The 24,979-nt window shown below is 44.0% G+C and overlaps 1 protein-coding gene across 3 annotated transcripts in view; it reads left to right on the forward strand.

Annotated features, from left to right (window-relative positions):
- The window catches only part of INPP5A (inositol polyphosphate-5-phosphatase A), a 237,685-nt gene that overhangs the window by 202,008 nt on the left and 10,698 nt on the right, over positions 1 to 24,979 (forward strand). For all 3 annotated transcript variants that reach the window (XM_086752447.1, XM_086752448.1, XM_086752449.1), the window contains exon 12: positions 8,949 to 9,022. In XM_086752447.1, coding sequence (XP_086608573.1) covers positions 8,949 to 9,022 — 74 coding nt within the window. The remainder of the gene's footprint in view (positions 1 to 8,948; positions 9,023 to 24,979) is intronic.

Consider the following 24,979-nt stretch of genomic DNA (forward strand, 5'->3'; position numbering starts at 1 on the left):
GGCTCTGACCCTTTTAAAGATAATGGGAATACTGTCCACTAAGAACTAGATTAGGACGATCAAGTGCATTTCATCAGGGTTTGACTTGAACCGTGATCCCAGAGGTGAAAAGGCAGAGGTTTATCCACTGAGCCAACCAGCCCCTGTCCAGATAAAATCTTGAATATGATGTATAAGGGCAAATTAGGATACAGGAAGGAAATTGATTGCTTTGGACAATTGTTACTTAGGGCTGATCATAGGGAAATCCTATGCATCCTGAAACTGCCTCTTTTATTTAAGGTGGTCATCTGAGATGCTCGATTTTCATAAGGTACTAGTAGGAAAATGGCTTCATGCTCTATTCCTTTACTTGAAAACAGTATTCCCATGCTTGGAATTGCATTTGCTTAAGTTAGTGGTCAGTTGATATGCCATTGGATAAACTGCAAAATGAGTAATGACACAGATAGGAAATATTATCAATAAATTATTCTCAATAGCAAACATAAACGTAAAGCCAGATTGCGAGCAGAGGTCAATCCAGTTGTGCTGGGTTAGTTATTTACTGTCAGCTCATGTTCCAAATAAATAATTTATTCTGGTCTAGAATTTGCTCATATCACAGTATTATTTCATTACTTTTTGTCCCCCTGTCCTGTTCTACCCAGCTGTTGTAAGTCCTAAGGCTAATTCAGGTGTACTGCGCTATGTTTATTTTTTTAGGCATTGGTCATTGTTCAAGTATAACCTAAAGAGAAAATCCAACATCTATGTTTGCACTCTGTCATCCAGCCTGTAGTCAGTGTGATCTCCTAACGTGCTTTGGCCTAGGGGCGCCCTTTTTAGCCTTTGTGACGTGCAAGGGGATATCCACACAGGCAATGTTTGCACCTGTGTTCCAGTCCTCAAGAGTTTATGGATCTCACCATCATCCCTTACAGTTAATATCTGTGCATATTCAAAAGCACCCTCCCTCGGCTTCCACACCTTGCCTGAAGTCTACAGCAATCCAAATAAAGGGAGAAAGGTGCTTCATTTTTTTTAAACCGACTCTCTGCAGTAGCCCCATCATCTTGCATTCTTCAGGTATCCCTCATAACCTCACAGATGGATGCTTGCGTGCACACAGGCGTGCTCACACAGATACAGACTTGAAAATAGTAAGTTTAACCTGAATCAGAATACTTAAAGACACTTTGATACAAAAAGTACAGCTAGAGATGAGAGTTGGCTACTCGGCTGCAGGATGCAGAGACATGAGTTCTGGTCCCCGGCCTTAGGACTGTTTGTGTATTTTATATGGCATAGGTGTTGAAAGAGAAACAGTATAGGAAGCAAAGGCTGGGATCCGGATCTCCTCTGATTCCAAGTGTGGCCTCCCACATCTCTCGCTGCCCTGCTGCTTGCGGGGTCCTCGTGCCCAAGCCCGGGCTCGGCGGGAGGCGCACTCTGCCTCGCCTTGCCTTCCAAGGCACCCCTGCCTGCAGGCGCCTGCCGCCTCCACAGAGGTAGGGGTATGAATCTGGATCCCCTCTGGGAAAGAAACACCTCAAATTTTAGGTGTCTGGAAGTTTTAGATAACCTTTCAAGATGCCTGATTGTATGTGAGGGAGACAAAGTCGATGACTGGAGCTCCCCAAATGCCCCTCCAGAGCGGGATACCTGGCATTTGGGTGCCTCCAGGGTCCTGCCCATTCCCCAGAAAATGGCAAGCCGGTCAGGCAAGCCTGCCTCATAGGCCTTGCTCAGGGGAGCTTTCTACCCACAACGGGAGTTCTGCCCAAGTAAGAAACATGGATGAGCCTTTCTTCAAGAAAGTTCAGGTTTTTATCACTCTACAAGTAATGCTAGAACTGTGTTTTTATGCTTGTGTCAAATTGCAGCTCACCGACTGATAATTTGACAGGACAGTACGTTCTGGTTTTAACTCCCTAATGGTACCAATTCATGTTATGTTTCATAGTAACAGACAAGTAAAGTTTAATGAAATAATACACTGAATCTGTCACATTTGCAAGCAGGATATTCCTAATTAGAATCTTTTGGTTTTAAAGTTAGCATCCACTCAGTCATTGTTGCCATTTTGAGTGAGCTATGTTACAAGCTGCCATGCAGTTTTTTAATTAATTAACAATAATGTTCAAGTGTCTATTTCTGTAAAGTTTTGAAAAAGGCAATTCACGTGAATGTAGTTTTGCCAAGTCAAATTTTTTTAATCAATGCCAGCACAAGAATCCCAGGAGAGTGAGTGACAAAATCCACCTTTTACCGTTAGAAAATAGGAAGCAAGCATTCAGACTCTGACCAGCTGGTAAAGTCACTGAGAACTCGCCAAGAGGTCCTGGTTGCTTTCACGTGGTGTTGATGTACTCAAGAGCAGGCAGCATTCCTTGGAGAAACCAGGCTGGAGCGTAGGGTGATGGGAGCTGTAATCTGTGCGGAAGCTGTGAGCAGTCGTGCTGCGTTTCGGTGCTTCGGGCTCTTGGTCAGGCACTGTGAAGTGGGAGGCACGAGCCACAATTTACTTCTGCAGAAGAGCGTTTCAGCAAGGAGCCCGTGGGATGTGAATGGCGCTTTTGTTGAGAGCAAAATGTTAATGCAGGTAACTGCTGCTGCCCGAGTGAGAGTCCGTACTCAATCTGATTCACCACTTCTAACTTCTTAACTAACTAGCTTATTCTTTACATATACTTCGGTTTAGTCTCCTTGTTGAGAACTAATTACCTGAGTGTATATCAGGATTCTGCCTTTTTTTTTTTTCCCCCCAAGTAACAGAAATCTCCCTGGATTCTCTGCTGCGTGTTGTTATTAGAGGGGTGACTGAGCCCTGGGAGCTGCCAGCGCGCTGTTTAACTCCCAGCTTATCCATACCAGTAGTTTCAGCCTGAAGTCCACAGACTTGGACTTCAAGGATCCACTCAGGGCATTTAGGAAAAACAAGATTCTATGCAAAATCCAAACATGTGAAATGTCTAAAAGGGCTACAGCCTCCACGGGAAAAATGTAAGGGGTAGATAACTGGAAAATTAGAAAGCACTGTTTTATCCAAATCAGTGTTCGGGTGTGTGCACGTTACAGGACCAAGGGATGTCATAAAGACTAAGTGTCTTCCAGAATGAGAAATACTGCAGCACATGAACTCTGAGAAGTGTTTGTGTTAGACCCTGGCGCTAGCTGAAAGCCCTGCGTCTCGAGCGCATTCCTCTGGAGCCTGCTGGGCGCTCACCCTGCCCTTCTCATCCGCTGAACACGTCACCACTTCGGCAAGTCAGTACCGCTTTGCTGCATCTGGCGTCACGGTGCTTTCTCCACCGCGAGAGGACCTGTGCCTTCTGGTCCTCGGTCCCGCCCAGGCCGTGCAGCGCAAACCAGGCTAGAGGGGTGTGAGGAGGGAGAGAAATCTGGGACGGTGAGAAATCAGGCAAGGGACAGGAAAGGGAGCTCTAATGAGACGGAGCCAATAGCAGTCTCCAGTAATTACTGTAGTGATCAATAGTCATCAAGGGAAAGTGTGGTTCTTTCTAGACATTTTAAACCATCTAAATATTCCTGTAACAGAAATATATATTTTAAATGCATTTTCCAGAGCAGTTTTCTGAAAAAGTTGGAATACTTATTAGAAAACGTTCATGTCCTTTAAACTATTGGAATGTCTCCTGAGAGAGATGGACATATTGTCAAAACAAGAACAAAACAGCGTTTTCCGAGGGGAGCTTCCACTGAAATCAAAGGTTTTCTGAGTTAGTACCGGCACAGGGAGCCTTCAGTGCTGATGGTTTCATACTGCCTGCGCCTAACTCTTCTAATGCTAAGAAGAGTGTATTTGGTTCAGGTTCCCCGTGTGCCATATATCCACATTATGTAGGAGTTTATGATTTGACAACACTGCCATTCAGGGTGTGTGGACAAATTCCCAGAAATACACAGAAATACAATAATACACAAAAGCACCGTAAGTGGTACACTTATATGCAATAATTTTGGCTTCTTTCTGTGAAACGTGATTTAAAAGAATGGCTTTATGAGAGAAAGAAAATTAAGATTCAAAGTATATAGTAATGGATCATTTTACAAAGTCTTAGCTAGAGCAAACAGTGGCTTTAAAATAAGGCCAGAACAGAGTTGTGTGTGACATTTTCATGGATAAGTGGGAGGGATCAGCGTTTCCGCAGATCTTTATCTGAAGTCAGTAGGCTGCTGAATCAGTTTCTAAATATTTTTCTTTGACTGCAAAGCTGGATAAAATTACTGTATTTGAAAAAAAACGTGTGCTATACAAGACCAGCAAAGGAGGTTACAGTGACCAGCGTCCACATATTTTAATTCTCTAAGGTCATTTCTGTATGCTCATCTCCTCTTTTTGGTCTGAAACTTCATTTCCCTTTCACATCTGTGAATTCTCTGGTGGGCCCTGCAGATGGATTTGATAAATGCTGCTAGTATCACCTTCTGATCTACCAGTGCTCTGACTTTGGTCTGTAGGTCCTGATGAGTAATTGCTGTTGTTCTACTCCAGTGACAGAATTAAGTTGCCCTGTTCTGAAGGGTTCATACGTGTGTGACTTTAGCCGAGGTGGCCCATTGCAGCATACCGATGGACACTGACCTTTGGAGAGTGCCTCATCGCTTTAAACTCAAAGAAGCAAAATTAGCTCGATTTCTGCAACTGGCTAAGCTCTATTACGATCCTTTGATTACTGTCAAGCTACATAATAACAAAATTCAGTATTCCAGAGAATTGTTATCTTTGGCCAAAACGCACGCCGCTCAACCACACAGAGCCCCAGGCGCTGCAGGGACAGTGAACCGCAGCGCTGCGGCGAGGGAGCTCCCTGGAGTGCCCGTCGGAAGGACTGCACGCTGCCTGTGCAGGACAGCGTCTGCTGGTACCCTGCATTGCCTTCTCCTTCACCCTTGTATGTAAATGCACTTGCATGCCAGAGCCCCCCCCAAAAAAAGGAAGGAAGAAACCAAAACTTTCTGCAGCAGCTTTTCCTGGAAAAACAACAATTTTGATAATTTCCTCAGGAGGTGATGGGCACTGCAGCCAATACAGATGACAGCCCTAAATGCTTTTCATTCTGCTCAAATTAAATAGGGGATATCCTTTACTGCAAATGCAGTCAGTCTCTAATTCTGTGCAGAGAACTTCACTGGTATTAGGCCAATTCCTGTTCAGGTCAGTAGGAGCCCGCGTGTACAAACTAATTGAAGCATTTGGCTCATGCAGTTTGCTAAACAGCAATGCATAACTTCAGACTGCAAAATCCTATCAATAAATTTAACCTGTTTTTTTTTAAATAATATTCTACCCTATGAGTTTTTTCACAGTCTCAGGCCAGTGGATGTGTGTTGCGTGCCTTGTTGCACATACTGCGGGGCTCTGTTCCCCGAGGGGCATTAGCTCGGTGTCCCATGGACTGTTAGCCAACTATAGATCTGTTACTCACACGTATGGGTGATATTTTCATTTGGAAGATGTTAATCAAATGTTCATGTCGGGCTGGTGACTGGACGTTGTAGAGCAAATACCTTGACATAGTATCAGCAACTCAATGGTCACAGCAGATAAAACCTAGGCCCTGCATCATCCTTGCGATAATTTACGTGTAAATACATTGGGGAAATTGAGTAGGGGAAAAAAGGTGTCTTCTGAACAGCCTGTGACATACAGTTCTGGAATTAACTTCCAGCCACAGCATTTTAAAATCTCTGTGTAACTGCTCAAATTACTCCAGCCCATCATGTAACACCTTAAAGATTTGGTTCTTAAGGATGGTCTTATAATGAGTAAATTAAATGGAACAAGATATTGATTTTTAGGTTTTGAACTTAATTTCTTTGTAATTTTTAAGACACTTAGAGTGACACACGTACTCATGTTAACAACAATGGCATTATTCACAATCCTGTTTAGTATACAGTATGGAAATAAGTGAGAAGTTTGTGCTGAAGAATGCCATGAAAGAGTACGTTAAGGGTGTTTTTTTAAATACAGTCTTATATGCTTTATAAAGACAGACGTTATCCTGTGAGAGTCTCACTGCTCCTCAGTATTGTCTGATACTAATTGTCATTCATTTCCTGTAGTGCTAAGGAGCTCCAGACACCCACGTACCTCTCATAAAGCAATACAATTAAATGTGCCTGTGTCAAGTCCCACTCCTTCTCTTACTAAGTTGTGACGAGACCTAGTGAACGCCTTGGTTTTTCAGCAGTAATCTTGCATTTTGAGATTTCAGGCTTAAATGAGAACCCAAGCGCTTTTAATACCAAAAAGTAATAGTTAAAACATGCTCTTCCGCTGAAAAAATAACTGGAGTTTTTTCCAAAATGCACAGTTCAAATAGTTATCATTTCTCCCCGTCGGCTCCCCCGCTGTCTGCAGTGCTACCAGGTGAATAAAGAAGAGCTGTTGGTGGGTTCTGAACACAGAACTAACTTGTCCTTGCTCTTCATAGGAATGAGCAGGTGTCTGTTTATGTAGTTTGTGGACACATTTGGACAGAAGGTTGCAGATACTGTAACATAATCACTTAATATCTAGGAAAAAAATAGCTTGTTAAATAATTATGGAAATGTGGCATGAAATAAAAGTTAGTGCAAATAATCCAGTGAAAATACTTAATTGTTTTACAAGTGAGGCTGAATTGTCTACAACGAGCATTCCCTAAATATTTCTTCAGGCACCTAGTTGAGCTTTGACATCCAGCTGGGTCATCGTGAGTTTTTGGCTTTGTCATTTCAGGTTAAAGACGTCCCTCTACCTGGGGAAACCTGGGGAACTGATAGAGAGCGCAGCACACAATACAGTCGTGTTCCTATTATCTGTCCTCTCTGTCACCAGTGTCAGCAGCTCATCCGCATAGCACAGACACGACTAAACAAGCAACTGCAGCAAATAAACACCTCAGAAACTTCTCTGGGTAATAACGCACGTCCGGATGCTTAGTCCTCTAAACCCCGGCCTTCATTTAGTTTGCAAATATGATCACAGCAAGAACAATCTGTATAAAATTTTGAAAGTGTGAATTGGTGTGAGAGGACAAAGCATCTATTTAACATGGCCAGCCCTTGGAATGCCCATGAGTAATTTATACCATTGTGTTCTGTGGAGCATTGTTCTTTTACTCAGTCCTTGCAGTTTTCACACTTCAGAAATAGCCCTTTTTCTCCTGATGCTTCCACTTTCCTGCTCTCTTCTGTTTACCTGGCAACAGTAGGAAAAATGTATTTGTACTGTATTAATGGAGATAGATATGTTTCAAAGACAAGTTTTTTTCCTGTGCTAGATTCACGTTGGGCAGATAATGTCTTTCAGGTGGAGACACGTGGAGCAGGAAAGGGATGGTAACGTTTGTTTTCATAGCCAGTTTGAATGTACGCGTTGTGGCTACACATCTAGCTATACTTAAATACAGGATCACAGTCTGGAAACATGCATGATAAACCATTTTTTCCTGACGTGTGTTGAGATTGCTTCAGTGAGAACAGCAGCTGGACCATCCCAGCATTTTTAGGATAGAGCATATTAATAGATACATCCCGTACGTTTCCACACAGGTATTTATAAATACTCATCCAAACATCTTGGATACTCGGGCTTTTGATCAGGTGGTAAAGCATGTACAAATTATCGGCAGTTATTTGTGTTGCAGAATCTTTTCCAGCGTACCATCACAGAGGCTGCTGTCAGGTGCACTGAGACAGGGAAAGCTGCCCGTTATTTGGCACCGTTGTGTCAGAGTACGTACATACAGCAACTAGAAACTGAGGAAAGCCGGGTGGGCCTCGGAGAGGTAGCTAATCAGCAGTGCAGGTGGTTCAGGTAGCGGCTTTTCACACAGATAATTAATGTGTACAAGTAGCTGCTAATTGCACGTTTCAGGAATGATTTATGAGGTGGCAGAGGGGAAAGAGGGACACAATCTCATTTCTTTGGGAACCTCTGCCATTCATACAATGGTATCAGCACAGCTGTGAGATGGGACATGATTAATGAACAGTGGGCAAACACGCCGCCGTCCTGCGGGATACGGGGTGGATGACGCGCTTGTCAAAATAGAAAGTGGCACTTAGAGCGACGGCCAGTAACAGTGCGGATTATGAGCTTTTTGTCTTTCAGCTCACTAATTCACTCGGACGTCAGGTTTAACACCAGCCGTGGCTCTGAAATGAGGTCGTTTATGTCCATCAGAACAATTACGGGCTTAATGCGGACGATTATCCTTGCCTTGTTATGAGCGGGTTTGCGTTTATGACCAAAGGACTGCGGATATTTATTTTCTCTGTAGCGGTCTGGGGGAAAACAAATTTGGCAAGGACTAATATTTATACAGGACATTAAATCTAGACTTATGAACATCTCTGTTAAATATCTGCTTCTCATACGCTATGTTGGCTGCTGCCTGGGAACACATTTTACCTGTTGTCACGTATCCCTCTTTCTGCTATCTGACATGCACCACCCAAAATAGGTGTACAAAACACTGCTTGTCTTTGCTCAGGAAGAGTGATGTGCACATCCTTGTGTTTATTGTACCTTCTTATCCAAGCCAAAGGTAATATAAAGTAATATAATACTTTTGCTGGCATTTTTGTGGCCTGATTAGCATGTCAGTTTGCTGTACTTTTTAATGCTAGTCTGGTTTATATTTGAAAAGATCGCTAATAAAATTTGAAAAAAATTTAGCCATCCTGAAATAGTAAGTGTACCTGTAGGTCACTGCTGTAAACAGCATGCCATGTTTCACCGAGGTGAAAAGGAACATTTTGAACACTTTTCTCAATGAACTGTTATGTATCAAAATAGTACTGACTGTTCTGCACTGTGTTTTAAAAACTGTTATGTGTGTAACAGCTGTGTAATCAAAGTCTCTGTTTATTTCCTTTTATATAATATAGTATTTTTAGATTGCTTCAGTTCAACATTAAAGAGTGAATACATTTATTTCTATCTTTTATAGCTTTTAGAATTTGACAGAGAGCTGTCAGTCTTTAAAGACAGATTGTATGAACTGGACATCTCATTTCCTCCCAGGTAAGATGCATATATAATCCATTTATTTGACTAGCTAGCTAAAACAGTTGTTACTAGCACCGTAGGTAAAATGTGAGTGTTCCCATACATATTGTCGAAATTACAACGATCTTCGCTCCTCTCATAAATGTTTAGTCTTCCCGCATCCTCTCCGTCACTACCTGAGCAGTGACAGTGCAGCCCACGTGCTGGTAGTGTTCTGTAGCTCGTTGTTTGGGTTCTGTTGATCCTGTCTTTTATAGCTGCTCTTAAAATAGGCCTGCCATGAGTGTGTGCTAAGGGATGTGTAGCTGCTTTTAAGCACTGGACCCAGATAACCTGTTAAAATACTTTATTGCAACCGTAAAGGCAGTCTTTGCCTCAGGCTGCGGCAAACCAACGCGCAGCGGCACTCACTGGGGCTAGACTGGAAGTGGGGGTGCGGAGCCTACAGCCAGGGCTCAAGGGGAGGCCCAAGAGGAGTGTCAGGAAGGAGGACGGGAACTTAGATTCTGCCTTTTCAGTTTTGGTAAGCATGTTCTGTAACTGCTAAGACTGTTTGAATAATTTGACTTTTTTAATACGCATGCGTGTTTTTTATCAGCTGTATCCCTCAGGTGAATTTTAGCCATGAATAGACAAGCAGCGCTATCAAACAAAACCAAGATTTTTGCAAATGGCAGTCCTGTTCAGGAGAAATCTGTGGAAAAATTGGTACAATTTTAAACATGTATGTACCCTTTCCAAGAATGAATAAGTCAAACCTCACAGTTGTGTTTAAGGGAAAGTAAATACTGCATTCATGAAAAAAGTTGATGTTACAAGAAATCATAGATAAAAACATACTTTTATAGACTTCTAATAGATATATTATTCTTAAATATTTATATTTTTTCCTTTATGGACAGATAGAAAAGTATCATGTTTTGGCATAGACTAAGAAAAAATTTGGAAAGCTTGCCTTTTTGTTATCATAATCTCATTATTTCTCACCAGCCAGCTGCGATACTGATTATATTGATCCCTTGGGACAATGGAAGTATGCATGGAGAGGTTACCACTGCTCTAAATTGCTCTTATTGATTGAGTATGATAACAGAAGACCAGCAGGGTGTACATCCCTGAGTGTGTCTCATTAGTTGTGTACTGGCCAGGGTAAAAGGAGGTGAGGGGAAATAAATAGGAATTTTTTACCAGAAATACTCTTCTAGTTGATTTCACCAGCATTAGTGCTTTCAACTAGAACAAAGTTTGGCAAAAATGCATTGTTGCATTAATGGTTTGCAGATTCTTCAGACCTTTCTGTCAATACAGTTTGGTGGCATTCTGCTGTCAAGCACAGATCAGAAATACAGTGTGCGTAGTCTTTGTATCTAAATTGTACTTTTGATCTGTCTGTGAAATGGTGTGAACATGTGGCCAAGGTCTAAACCCTTGAAAAATTTTCTTTCACAGATAGGTCAAATTCTCAGTAGAGATTTCTGTTCCTTATGGTTGAATTTATTGCAAATTACAACTAGACTGGATACAACCCAGGATTTTTCTCGCAGCTACCAAGGGTCACGTCCTGTGAGGCTGTGGGCAGGTAATAAATGAGTCTTCCTCTCCTTCACATCCTGTTGGAGCAAGTAGCAGTGGGAAACCTCCATGAATGAAATACAGGTGGAACAAAAGCCGGAACTGAAACTCCACCGGAGCTGCCTGGTAACCGTGCAGGAAAGGACATAGCTGGGACTCAGAAGGACTCAGAAGGGTGAGGCCTCAGGCCAGTGCTGGAGGCCAGTGCTTGGTCTCCCGGCAAGGAAACCAAGACTTGCAGAAGCAGCCAGAAGAGGAAAGCTCTAGCAAGTCAGCTGATGAGAGACTAGGACAAAGAGACGGGGCTGCGGAGGAGGGAGGACTGGGCAAGCATGGTCTGGAGTACTGAGAGGGAGTGGTGAAAACCATAGAAGAGCGAGATGGCCACAGGACCTGCCCATGGGACGTGACAGCGAGTTTTCACCCTTCCCAGGTGAAAACAAGTATCTGGGAAAAAGATTTTCTGTGTCCCTTCCTAGCACTGATCCACAGAGAGAGTGATAGACTGCTGCTGTGAGATGTCAGATGCTGGAGTACCTAGGAATCCTCGTCAGGTTGAAGTAACACCACTTCTCCTTGAGGTACAGCCAGAGTGGAGCTTGAAGGTGGCATAATGTAAGACTGTGAAAAGAGATAAAGAAGCTTTGGGGGAAAATGGAAGATATTTGACAAAAGAATTAAAAGTTCAACTGGGAGTGAGTAGGAGGGCTCGTGAGAGCTGTGAGTGAGAAGTGCTGATGTTGCTATAAAACCAGCAGCGAGCTTTGGGGGGAAGAACGGGGAGGACCATATGAACAGGAGCGAGAGGAGGTAAATTAAATATTGGTCAACTGCATTTGTACTTCCTGCTGCCTCAGTATCCGAATACTTCGACACAGAGCAGTAACATCCAAGTGATGTATTTCAATACCATTAAGATTTTAAGCTACTGTATCTACTGTATGAGTCTATTATTGTCTAGAACAAAAATTTAAGTAAAGTGCTCCCTCAGAGGTGAACTCCTGGTAAAAAAAAAAATTAAAGACCAGGTTAAAATGTTGCATCCCAGAAATCTCTGTAGATGAAACACAGATTTTGACTTTGTTTCTTTGCTTAGTTGGTGTAATGAGCGAGATGAAAGAAATATGCTGTAATATGAGCTAAGTATCATCTTCTGTCACCTCGCCTGCCCACATGCTTGCAGACCTGGCTAGGAAGCTGCAGGAGCAGCTCTCTGAGACCATAGAGCTGTCATCAAGGAGGGCAGTCACCAACTGCTGATGGCAGCTTACTAGGTGCCAGCTCCTTCTTTCTCAGTTTTATTACTTGGTTTGTTTCCTTGCAAAACCAAAGCCAAATCTAGCTCCTCACCTTGTTTTGTTTTGTATGCACCACTGATACTAGAGATGAACTATTTCATTTAAGTACAATTTGGGCTTGCCAAGTTAAAGTCGAGGCAGCTGACCCTAGCTGTCGTTGATCTGCATTACCGGATATGGCGGACTCAGGTCCTGCATTTGGTCTGCTCGCTCCCCCAGAACGAGGGGCCCGTCACACACTCGCTCTCACGTGACGCCCTGGGCATTTTGGTACGGCTCTGCAGGAGACGGCCCCCTGTCTCCAGAGCCCCTGATGAATCCTGCCTGCGGCAGCCGCCAGCAGTCTCATTGCTCTTGGTCTGTTGACTTTCCAATAAGATCAAAGTCCAAGATCCTGACCACTTCTTGCCATCAAAGATCCCATAACATTTTTGCAAGAGCATAGACGTCTAGACAGACGTTCTGACCAAAGTCTCAGTAATTGGATTCCACTGCCCCAAACGCACTGTTACTTTAGTTGAATTTGGTGGTAATCTTCACTTCCTGCCCCAAACCGCCACGCAGCGTGCTGGTGCCGTGCTGATTGCTGCAGTGCGGCCGCGCGAAGGGACGCTGAACTCAGCAGTTGTCTACAGACCGCAGCTCTCTAACTCACTCAGACGCTTGCAAAAAAAGATCTGTGCTACCAAGGTAGCAGAAGCTACTTCTTTAGGCCTCTTGGTATTCGTAGCTGGAAAGTGTACGGTGCATCTGTTTGTCCTGCAGATGTGTCAAACAAAGCCTTTTCGCTAGAGAAAAGTCGCTGTGCCCCAGTCACTGTGCCAGGCTTACGGGCTTCATTAGTGAGCATCTGAATTTAGAAGAAATTTGTAAGCAATTATGATGATAGCCGTAAAGTGGTATTTCAGAATGTGTTTTATACATGATATTACATGATATTTATTTATGCTCCCTTGATTCAGTCTATGAATTACTCTCTTCCACTATTCTTGATCCATGGTGTTACCCACTTACATCGTGACATGCTGGCCAACGGTTGAAGACAGAGTATCTCGGTTAAAATAGCACTGAATGCATTTAGTACTACAGTTCACATCTCCCAAAAAAAAATGACAGATCAGTTAGGGCAGTTTTCTCTTTCTTTCATTTGCTTTATAGTTTGTGCGTACAGTTAATTGCCCAATTTGCACACACAGTTCTACAAATCAATAGCACAGGTGCGCTCCTTCTTACCTGTCAATTTTTCCCTCAAAAAGCACGCTTGGGATTCGGTGTACTCTTGGGAGATAAATGGGAAAGGTCACTTCCCTTTGAGTTGCAGCAGACTGAGTTACTTACAAATTCCTTTTTTATCAGCATAAACTGTTTATTCTCTGTATCTTATTGATACACTACCACAGCTGGCCTGGAGTTGAAAGCTTTACTCCTTTGCTGTCGGTGGTATGTTTGTGGTTAACTTAACAGGGCCAAAATTTCACCCTGAGCAGTTTTCTTGGTTTGTTTTCCAGCCCCTCCTAGCGCAGCGTTAACACAGTGCTGCAGATACCTCCGGTATAAACACGGACAGGCAGAAACGTCCTGCACCGTTACTGGCCGTGTTTTACCTTGCTTCCCGGCGTAACGCTGAATGCAGCAGGAGACCCGGTCCGAACCTGCCAGCCAGTGCTGGCTGGGACCTGGCATGTCCGGGGTTGACAGCAACCTCCCATGTCCTCGTCAGAGGGCTTTGTTCTCAATGAGAACCACTGGGTTTGTAGCGTGAAAATGAGCAAGGAAATAGTCTCTTTTCACGGCCCCAGACGTTGCGGTGAATGCATGAGAGAGAAAACCTGGTTTTGAGAGGAAAGCCTTGAGCTAAGCTAGCTCTGACCAGCATTTCCTGGAGAACCAGAAGCAGCAAACCCCGTCGTGAATGCTCACGTCTCAGTCCCCATTCCAGCTTATTCCAGCAGCACCGTCACACGTTCGTACGCTGTACACATCTCCTCTTCGAGACTGTGAAAACTTGTTCGTATACAGAGGGTGACCAGAATTGGTTTTCCTTAATAGTATTTTTCTTAGTTATGACTGTACAAGTATTTCAGAATTTAATTTTAAATTGGAGTCTGTGGTTACAAAAATGAGGGTAAACGCATTGCTATTCTAGAAAGTATTTGTAAGTTTTGGTGTCCTCAAAGTGCTGGTGTACTTACGAGTATGGACTGAGAAAATAATCAAATCTGATTCTTGCATATTCCAGTTTTCATCTAAAATTATCAAAGTTCTTCTGTTGTAATAATCTGAATGGAGAGGATGTTTTTGTATGTTTCTGTGGGGTGGACAGATCTGGTGGGAGATGTCCCTGCTCCTGGCAGGGGGGTTGGACTGGGTGGCCCTTAAAGGTCCCTTCCCACCCAAACCCTGCTGTGATTCTGTATTAATATATCTGCATCTTTTACAATTAATTTCTCTGTCCCTTCTCCTGAATTTCAAATGAAGCCATGGCAGTCATGTGGGCATATTTTTTTATACCAGTAAGAATTTTTTTTTAAGGAAATCACTATACTTCACTGTTTAGATGAACCTTCTTACAAGCAAGGCAGTGTCCAAAGTTTTCATACTCCATTTTAAAAGTTGTAATATCTCCCGACAGTTCAGCGCAGGCTGCTGTCCCCAAGCAAGCGGCGTTCTGGTGCCTTATGCTTTGCCACCAAGAATGCGATACAAGCTGTAAATTCATCTGGCCTGTGCTCAAGAAGCCATCCGTCAGGCCAGGCGTGACAGGCCTGGGCGCTGCTCACCCCCATGACGAATTTGGCTTTCCCGTGTCAGCGGTGCCCTGAGCCGGAGGGGCGTGACGCCGCCCTGGGGACGCGCTCACGGTCCCACAGGCGAGGGGCGAGGGGGCTTGTTTAGGTGCGGGCGCAGGACACACCTGGGGACAGAAATGACAGGACAACTGTGTGTGTGGTTCTCAGGGGAAAAGAACTGCTAAATTGCCTTAATGCATTGACAAAAATCTCCTGTATTCATAAATGTTAGGGAAACTGGCTTCTGTGAGACTTCACAGGGCTTCCTGTCTCGGTTTTAGGGAAAATAATAAAGAAAATACTAGAGAGTGAGAAAAACAAAGCAAAAGGCATTTTTATGTACTTTCTCGTAAAATACACCATTTAGAGTATGAAAAAATGCAAACAGTCTGTTCTAAAAAACCCTCAAGATTCTTGTATCTTTTTATTTACGGACCTAAAATCCGTAAGGTGTCGGGCCTTCTCGTTTCCAGCTCCCAGTACGCTGAGGTAGCGTTTCACGATAAGTAGTGACAGAAATGTTGACTTCTTGAGTAATGGTCTAACTGTAAAATGCCATAATGAAATGATGATGTGTTGTAATATTTCTCTGTTTTTCGTTCTTCTCCACTGTATTTCTAGGTGTCATTTCATTATGCTGTTCGAAGTTCCCGTGCAGTTTGCCTTTCTGTAGTTGGTTACCTTCTCTTTTCAGTTGACTGTGAACCACACTCAGTAATCAGTGAGAGCGCTTGCCTCTTAGCACTTGTTAGAGAAAACATCTCGGGAATCATTATCCACAGCTCTTGGCAAACATGACGTCTTTGTATATTTCCAGCTACTGTGTCATGCTTTTTAATACCAGCTTTTCAAAACTTAACTTCAAACCTGTTCTTGTTTTCTTTCTAGTCCCTGCGCTAATGGTTTCTAAAACTAAGATTTTGATCTTGTATGAAGTATCAAATAAATCGTTACTTTTTAATTCTGCAGAGAGTGGAGACCCTGTACAGAGTCAAGAATACTTTAAAAAAAATTATTTTAAACTACTGACTTCTTGTTTGCCTCTAGGCAATAGCACAGACAATTCTGTAAAGAAACTGAACTACCAGAAACCTGTGTCCCGCACTGCTGTTTGCCAGCCTCGGCAGCTGCGGCGGGAAGAGCATTGCCGTACAGCTCTCTTTTCACCCTTTGGTGTTTAACAGAGAACTGAAACCAAGCTGGTGCCCTCCACAACAAGTTAATGCCAGTCTTCCATGCTTTTTGATCCGTTTGGTGAGGATCCACCTTTGTCTCACCCCTCTGTGGGAAGGTGTGTTAAGCTGACTATCTGTTTTGAAAGGCTGCATAAAAACACAAAGTAGCTAAATTAATATAAGCGTATAGCCCTGGCTTAACTCACTAAAAGCCAGGACAGTCAATTCTGTATTTAGAAAAGCTATGTTTCAAGGCTTTACAAGTTTATAATGACCATTAAAATTTATTGTGGGTTCAAACTTGACGAGAGGTTTCGAAACGAAGTAAAATGCTTACTTCCCTTTGGTTCACAGCAAGAGTTCATAAGAAAAGCACCCTGGCAGGCTGCTACATGAGTGTTTTCCTACCCGTACAGCGTTATCTACTTTGGGTTACTCATTTTGAATACAGCAGGCACAAGGTCAAAAAGAGAAAGTACAAAAGTAGAGGATGCTGTCACCCCACGGCCAGTCATCTGCCCGCAAGTGGAAGAGCGGAGATGAGTTCTGCTCTCAGGGTTGCTTCTGCATTTCACGGGAAACAATCCCTGGACGAAACATGAGAAACAATTCTAGGAGTGGAGACTAGAGCCTTGGTGTGGTTGATAGGATGGCAAGTGAATGAGGATTTTCAGAATTACCACTTTGGCCTTAGTTGGGTATAAACTAAGTTGAAGTTCTTTGTTTTTATCTAGCCATTAATCCACAATTTGACTTCTTCTGCACTTCTGAAACAGTGGCTCACTTTTAACTTTTCAAACTACTACGCAATAAGCAAATAACATTTGTTGGATTTTACATAAATGCATTAATATTCTAATCATACATTGTTTTGTAGGTATAGATCATAATTATATATATAGTAAGAGTTCTATGAGAATTAATAGTTATAGTGTACTATAGTTACAAATTGAATTTGTATCTATAAATGGAATTGTGTTAAGGCAACACGGTAAATACATGTTACTGTATATGCAAGTGGGCTTCCTCAAGGTCTTGGTAGAGCCTGTGTTCGTGAACGTTAGCTTCAGGACTCCTTCCAGTCCAGTTTGCACGTGGGAAGGATTCCAAAGCCGCTTCTGAACTCTCCTACCAGCCGTATCTAAAAATAGCGTTTCTGCAGGCATACTTGGGGAATGCAAACAAAACTATTGTTCTTCTGCAGTGCAAAACTGTAATTTAGTGTAAAACCATATGTCTGCCTGATGTTATGTGAATTCTTTGCCCTACTCTGCGTGGCCATCCTGCTGCGGTGGGGAGGGAGCGGTGGTCAGGCAGCCACCCCTCCAAATTGTTCGGAAGAAAGCCCTGACTGAGCGTAGCCCTGACAGCATCTGGCGATTTGCAAGGCTGTCGGTTATGTCCTCTCTGTTCAGCAGGGCGCTTAACATCTAGGCATTTTTCTAAATCCCTCTTCGAGTTCCTTGTAATTCTTTAAGTACGTGCTTAAGTTGCATCAGCGTACCGTCCTGCCCGTGCATCACAGGGCAGCGTGCCAGTGATGCAATGAACAAACTTCCACGGAGAACATCTTCGCCTGCTAGCCCTTCAGCTGCACGCGCTGCAGCCGTGTCACCCCCGGGCCAGCGGCCTCTGCTCACGAGGGCTCCCCGGCACATGCTTCAGCGTGAGCGTCGGGATCACCAGGAACCTGCCGAGGAGAGCTGTCTGCAGAAGGCCCGGCCGTCTCCCAGCCAGCCGGGAAGCAGTTGGGGTGGGTTGTTCCTCTCCCCGGCCAAGAGGCTAGCCTCTTCAAAGCCCACCCCCTTCCTCTTTTGGCTTCCCCTGGGCTGAGAATAGGAGTCACAAACCACGCTGCCTTCAGCAACAGCAAACCCCTCCTCGATCCTCCCGAAACTTGCCAAAAGCGAAGGCAGGCTGCAGGAGGAATCGCAGCTCGGTAAGAAAGCACAGGCTGCATTACAAGTCTGCTGTCTTTACACAGGATATAAAGACCCCTTCCGATGGAGTATTTTTCAGACATTATTCACCCATTCCTATACTCCTGTATTTTGAGGCCTTTTACTTTATATAGTGAATATTCATGTTTTCATCCCATTGCCCTTTGTAATCTAATGTAGCCCATAGCAACCTTAGCCACTGGAGACTAAACACAATTCAGAATTTTAAACTCTGTCAGTCACGGGCTGAACAGCCTGGCCGTGAGCAAACAGCAAGCCCAGCGTGAGGCTGGAAGAGTTTGTGGCATTCAGCAATCATTGCAAAAGGCAGGAGGTGAGAATAAAGAAGTAACGACATTGTGGTCAGTCAATATACAGGTGGGCAATTGTTACCTTTATCGCTGCTCTCCATTAATTATTATAATTGTTCTCGTAGCTGTTGTACAGCAAAGATAGGAGCTGACTTTAGCAAGAGTTCACACCCACCTACAAGGTTTGCTTTCAGATAAGTCTGCGTGCACAGTAATCTCAGGTATTAATCATTCTCTTAAAGTGACCTGTTCTTGTTTGTTGTCGCATTGGGCTGTCATGTAATTTACTGGTTGGACACGTGTTTGTGCCTCAGACGCCCTCTGTGTGGTATTTTTCTCAAGCAGACCCTCTGCACTGGCCATGTCTCGGCCTGGACACCTCTCACTGGGAGACAGGTTGAATCTCATTTAGTCTTGGAAGAATGTTTCTCCTTTGGAATTCTCTCTGGCTCTGGTCCCTTATTCTGCCAGAATCCTGTTCAATCTATAATCTGTTTATTCCCTACCCTTGTATTTTGTCCCATGACCTTTTTTATTCTAGTAGGTTGCACAGCGATAGATTTTTTTCTGGTCGACTTTGCACTAGAGAGTGAGCCAGTCTGCTCTGCATGAAGCAAAGCCGGTTTCGAACGTGCTCACTTGTTCCTCCCCTTCTGCAGAGCACGTCCAGAACAGCTCTGCCGTCTGTCCCCAGCCCTGTGGGTGCCCGTGTACACAGCCCAGTTGTCACCCTTGGGTGCGAAACAGGAAGGCAAGATGATGGTTTGGATTTCAACGGGCTACCTTTACTTACCAGTGTTCTCACCAATTGCCCTGCATGTTTTCGGGGTATAAAAATCAGCTGCTGCCAGGACTGGCGCAGTACTCCTGATGCAAGCAGGATTCGCATTTCTTAGAACGTTGCCTCAGTAACGCTCCGGGGTCCTGTTGTCTCACAAAAGGGCAAGTTAGGCACTCAAATAGAATGAAATTGTTAAAGCCTGTCCTGGTTCTGGCCAGGATAGAGTTAATATTTACCTGAGCTGGGTGGAGAACTGAAGCTGGTAGCCCCTATGGCTGGGATAGTTAACTAATTAGCCAACCGCTGGGGTTAATTTACCCAAATTAGCCACAGGGCTGTTCCATCCCATCTGACCTGGTGCTCAGGGTATCAGTGAGGAGGGTGCTGAAGGGAGCCTGCTGCTACTTGGAAGAGACTGGATGTGGAGATCTGTTGTGAGCTATTGTACTGTATTTGTGTTCCATCACTGTCTTGTGTTCTTCTGTCATTACTGTTAAATTTACTTTTTGTTCAATCTCAACCCGCGTGTTTGGTTTTTTTTTTCCTGGTTTTCTTTTGTTTGTCAAATCTCCTCCTATTCTCTCGGAGAGTGGGGGGAGTGAGAGAGAGACTGCGTAGTCTGGTCCCCGTTGGGGCTGAACTACGACAAAGCCCTAGATTCTTTTTATGCTTGCTTTATCTGTTACTTTTATTACACATTATTTTTCTGCCAATTAAGAAGTATTTTCCACCAAACAGAAATACTTCGTACTTATTCATGCACTGTAGAACACCGTCCAGGTATCAGTGAGGTACCCCAAATCACCAGCGGATCCCTCAGCCTCTGAGGAACAAATTCCCACCGGACGTTGTGCAGTTGTCCAGGTTCTTCCCGCATGTAAGGCTGGAGCACAGAAACAGCTTCCCAGCTGGATCCAGAAAAAGCAGCTGTCATTTCCCCTAAAACAATGAGAATTTAATCATTAAAATAGTTTTCAGGCTACTCTTATCCCCACTTCTCTCCTCAGATGGAGCCAGTACAGTTCTCACCATCATTCTCCATTGATCTCCAAATTAAAACAGGGTATTTCTTTAGTTTGTGAGGAACGGGGCAGAGTTACCACGTAAGCAGTTCTGTTTCTTTTAAGGAATTGCGGCAAAGGGAAATCAATGAAGTAAGAACTTTTCAGTTCTTGCAGACCGTGCTGCAAGCAGAAAGTAACGCAAATTCTGAACAGATTATGGTCTCTGCTGTCAGCCAGGCCGCTCCCTGTATTCTTGTCTGAAGTGCTGTTGAAAAGCCCGGTAGTTTGGAAGCTGGACCCTGTCCCACCTGTTGCCTTAGCTGTGCAGTAATTTTTTTTTTCTGTAGTAGAATTTGTAAATTACAGCCCAAAAGCAACTTGCTCTAAGCCAGGCACGTTCCCAGAAAAGACATGTAGTTCAATCACAGTCATGTGCAGTAACATCAGACTGTTTCTCTGAAACAAGCCGGCACTACCTCCTTCCCAACGCGCCGACGTTACTCATCATTATGTTTATCCTCTTGTAATAGTAGCGGTATTACACACCCTTAGCGGAGTACAACATTATTGTTATTAAAGCAATAGAGCGCGTCTCATTGTCCGCTGGCTGAGGCATTAGTATTGCTGAATAACCCATTTTTGTCACTGGGCCTCTCCAGGACGCTCGCAGCACACCGGTCGCAGCTGGCCGCTCTCGCTCGGCGGTAGGCGAAGCGCCCCGCAGAGCGGCACCCGCGGCCGGCGGGATGATGCAGGCTCTACCGCCTGTCCGCGTTGTCGCCGTGGTTTAGCCAGAGGATGTTCAAAATCAGCAAGGGGAGAAAAGAAAAGAAAGGGGCTCTGGGATTCTTTTTTTTAACTGAGAAAGCTCCCGAGTTCCACTGGTGAAACAGAAATGTTAACTCTGAAGGAAATGGTAGACATGTTTTCCAAAGAAGTCTGTGAAGCCAAGAAGCAATATGCCCGACATCAATCCATGAAGAAGACTGAGAGAAAACCATCGTGTCGCTAACCTTCCTGTTTGTGTTGTGCCCAGAGCCCTGGCTCGAGTCGTGTTTACCCTCCTCACCCCTTGCCGCTGGATTGCCGGGTGACCCCCATTTACTGTCACCTTCGGCTCCGATGGCGGCGTGATCTCCATGGTGTCAGCGCAGCCTTTGCCAGTAGCAGCTGTTGAACGCATTGTACGTTAACTACTGTGTTTGCAGGACTGTGTTTACCCTCCTGACTTGGCGTAAGTGAGACGCATATCACGGCCAGTTAGCTTGGCAGCACATCACGAAGGCTTATTAGTATTTTGGCACATACGAAGCAGCTAATCTAATTCAAACAGCAATGTATCTTATTGCTTAGCTTTAACTATCTGCAGCCTAAGATGAGCACATGAAGAGAAATTACACGGTGTCATTTGTTAGGAAGAGAACTAGGGAACCCAAATCTCCCTTTCGGATTCAGGGCAATAGAAAACGGTAATTCAATTTGGACGGAGAAAGTAACAATCTGGAAGCTGACAAAAATCAGATGTCATACTTTGATTGGTTGAATGACATTTTATTGAAATCAGACTCGTATACCAGCTCACACTAATGCTGAGTTGGGACTCTGTCAATTAAAAATATCAACATATTTTTATTTCTGCCTTCGGCCTTACACCTTTCGAAGCGCCCCGCCCTTGGACTGGCAGCCTACATTCACTGTCCTTGCACTGGTGAAAGCGTATCAGACAATCTGAACGTGTGTCAGAGCTAAAGGTAAACTGCTCCAACGTTTTCTTTTACAAAATACAAAACCAGTAAGGAGTTTTCTGATGAGAAGTGGCTGGGATTTTTCCCTTTTTGATGTTCTCTGTCGATATCATATGTAAATAGAAAGACTTAAAAGCAAGAGAAGGTTTAGCAAATGCAATGGCTCATAGCCAGTTCAAAAATAAAACGGAGCAGATCAAAACGATGTCTCAGCTCTTCCCATAAAGAGCTCAGTTTTCATTGATGCTTTCTAATTCCATCCTATCTCAAATATTTTGTATTAAAAACAATTCAGTCATATAAAATGTGGGGACAATTAATAGGTGAGAAAACAAGTGATGGCTGAACAGAAGGCATTTCCACTCCCTGGAACATCATTTAATTTGCCTAAACATCCACATATGAATCTAGACGTGGGACGCACAGTTCTTCAGAAGGACCTTTATTGTACTGAAGATTACACAGCTTAATTTGTCACCACTGATGGCTAGCGGGTGTTGTCACACTGCCTGCACCACCACGGGAAACGTCCTGCCGACAGAAGCAGCATCCCTAAAGCAGCACCACAGCGGCAGGGCGTATTCCCTGCGTTCAAAATGAGCAAAAATGAGCTGGAAAGCAGAACTTCATCTGACAGACAGCTTGTTGGGGTAGTAACACTCCAAAGGGTATTAACTGTTTCCTGTTAGAACGTACACTTCACCCATCTCAGTAACACACTTTATTCGTTCTTACACAAGAGAAGAGTTCATTAGGAGCATTTTTCCTGATCTGACAGTAATTTTCTGATTAAATAAAATGAGTGTAACTGGAAAATAAATTTGTGAAATAAGGTGGAAAAGCATCTAGAAGTTGCATCTTGAGAAAAAAATAAATCCTGAACAACTGGAGATAAATCACACAAGCCTCTCACAGGGATGCTCCCGGGATGCTCCGGTTCCAGAACTGCCTGTCTGTCCGTCACCCAGAGGAATCTACAGGCAAAGTATATTTTGCCTAACCCTACTCGCTGGCCTACACAGAGAGTAACAGACTAGTTTTGCTATTAGTTATTCAGCTAGCATGGGTGGCGAAGGCCCTGAACTTCAACTTTGCCACTGTTTTAAACAGGGCAGAAAAGTTTCTCCACATGGAATTCCCCACTTCTCCGTTTGTATTTGTAAATGTATGTAATAGTGTGTGTAAAAAAGTCAGTAGCCATACTGAATACTAAAGTTAGGAAGCGTGTACAGTCTTAACTTATCTCTAGCACCTGCACGTGTTACCATTATCTCTGTTTATCTGTTATATTTAAATGATACCTGGAGGCCTTTATTTGTTATGTCACCGTTTTACATGAGCACTCGCTATTCATTCTCAAGATCACTGTCTTCTATACATTGCACAAGACAGATAGTGATGGAGGCAGACTGCTACTGAAAGAAGAAGAAGAAAAAAAATACATTCTTTCCTGTCTAGTCATGGGACTGAAGGAGCTGGTTCTCCCGTTTTCTCTGCCACAGTCACAGTTCTGGTGGTCAAAACTAATGATGCATGCACAGAAAGGTGGCGTGATGCTTACCTTCTGGAAGACTAATACTGGAGTTTTTAACTTTTTATTATTTGGTTATAGTCCTTAAAATTATTTTTATCAGACTGCAGTTGTTTTTATCAAGCCTGTAATTGTTTATACAATTCACACAGAACTGATTATACCATTTCATAATCAGAAAATTGGTTAACTACAATTATTAACTGAGTTTTGAATTAAGAACTGTGAGTTCCTTACCTGCCTGGAATGGGTGTGTTAAATGAGGCTGCAGATGTCAGCAAAACAAAGCTATTTTGATGCACTTGGTAGCAGACAATCTTGTGCTTCATGTCTTTTGGGAGATGTGTATTAAAAAAATAGTTCTACTTTTCGCATGCACATAAATGCAAATTTATGTTATTCTTTAGAAGAGACTATTTATGCTTCATTTCAAAGAAGCAGGTGAGAAGTGGAGGTGAAAGCAAGGAAAAGAGCAGATAAATCATGAAGTCACTCTAGAGAGAACAAAAAGTGAATAGTCAATAGAAGTGTGTAGTAGCACACTTGTATCTTGGTTAGCCCACCAAAGTCGGTGGAAATATTTTCCAGATTCTTGAGTACCATTGTGAGCCTGGGCTGTACTGGAAGAAGCAAAATCAGTGCTGTGACGTTACGTCCTGCTCTTTCCGAAATACGTGCTCTCCTGTTACCTGTTGGGCATTGTGCAGCCTTCACGGTTCTGAGGCCCGTCTGCCAGCTTCAGGAGACGCTGTGTTTGCAGGGAGTAAAGCAGCACTGCCAAAGGCTGCATTCTGGTGACAGGTTTTGTGTACAAGGCTGAAATTGAGAGCTGCTGCGTGTGGCAGTTGAGGCTTGGATGTTCTCCTTGTGTCTTTGATGTTTGCAGCACCTTTCTGTTGCGGCAGCACCAGAATCATCAGCTTGGCTTCCTGAAATGCTTATGCATCTGTCTGTGTCCTCTTTTGATTGTTTCTGTTGACTGGTTTTAAATCTCATCAGCCGGTGGGAAGGCATCTGAACGAGGTAGCATCATCTAAGACACCAGAGCATCCATAGGGGAGACGACCCTCCAACCGCGTCAGAGCTGCGGAGTTACAAGAAGATCATAGAATCATAGAATGGTTAGGGTTGGAAAGGACCTTCAAAGGTCATCCAGTCCAACCCCCCTGCCAGGAGCAGGGACATCCCCCACTAGATCAGGTTGCTCAGAGCCCCGGCCAACCTGGCCTGGAATGTTTCCAGGGATGGGGCATCCACCGCCTCTCTGGGCAACCTGTTCCAGTGTTCTATAACTCGCATCGTAAACATTTTTTTCCTAATATCCAATCTAAATCTACCCCCCTCTATTTTAAAACCATTACCACTTGTCCTATCGCAACAGGCCCTACTCAACAGCCTCTCCCCATCTTTCTTGTAGGCCCCCTTGAGGTACTGGAAGACCGCTATCAGGTCTCCCTGGAGCCTCCTCTTCTCCAGGCTGAACAGCCCCAGCTCTCTCAGCCTGGCCTCATAGGAGAGGTGCTCCAGCCCTTTTATCATCTGCGTGGCCTCCTCTGGACCTTCTCCAACTGGTCCATGTCCTTCTTGTGTTGGGGGCTCTAGAACTGGACACAGTACTCCAGGTGGGGTCTCACCAGGGCAGAGTAGAGGGGGAGAATCCCCTCCCTCGACCTGCTGGCCACGCTCCTCTTGATGCAGTCCAGGATGCAGTTGGCTTTTTGGGCTGCAAGCATGCATTGGCCGGCTCATGTTGAGCTTCTCATCTACCATCACCCCCAAGTCCTTCTCCTTGGGGCTGGTCTCGATACATTCTCTGCCTAGCCTGG

Source organism: Chlamydotis macqueenii, chromosome 7 (genome assembly GCF_036417535.1).
Source record: "Chlamydotis macqueenii isolate bChlMac1 chromosome 7, bChlMac1.mat, whole genome shotgun sequence".
Lineage (NCBI taxonomy): Eukaryota > Metazoa > Chordata > Aves > Otidiformes > Otididae > Chlamydotis > Chlamydotis macqueenii.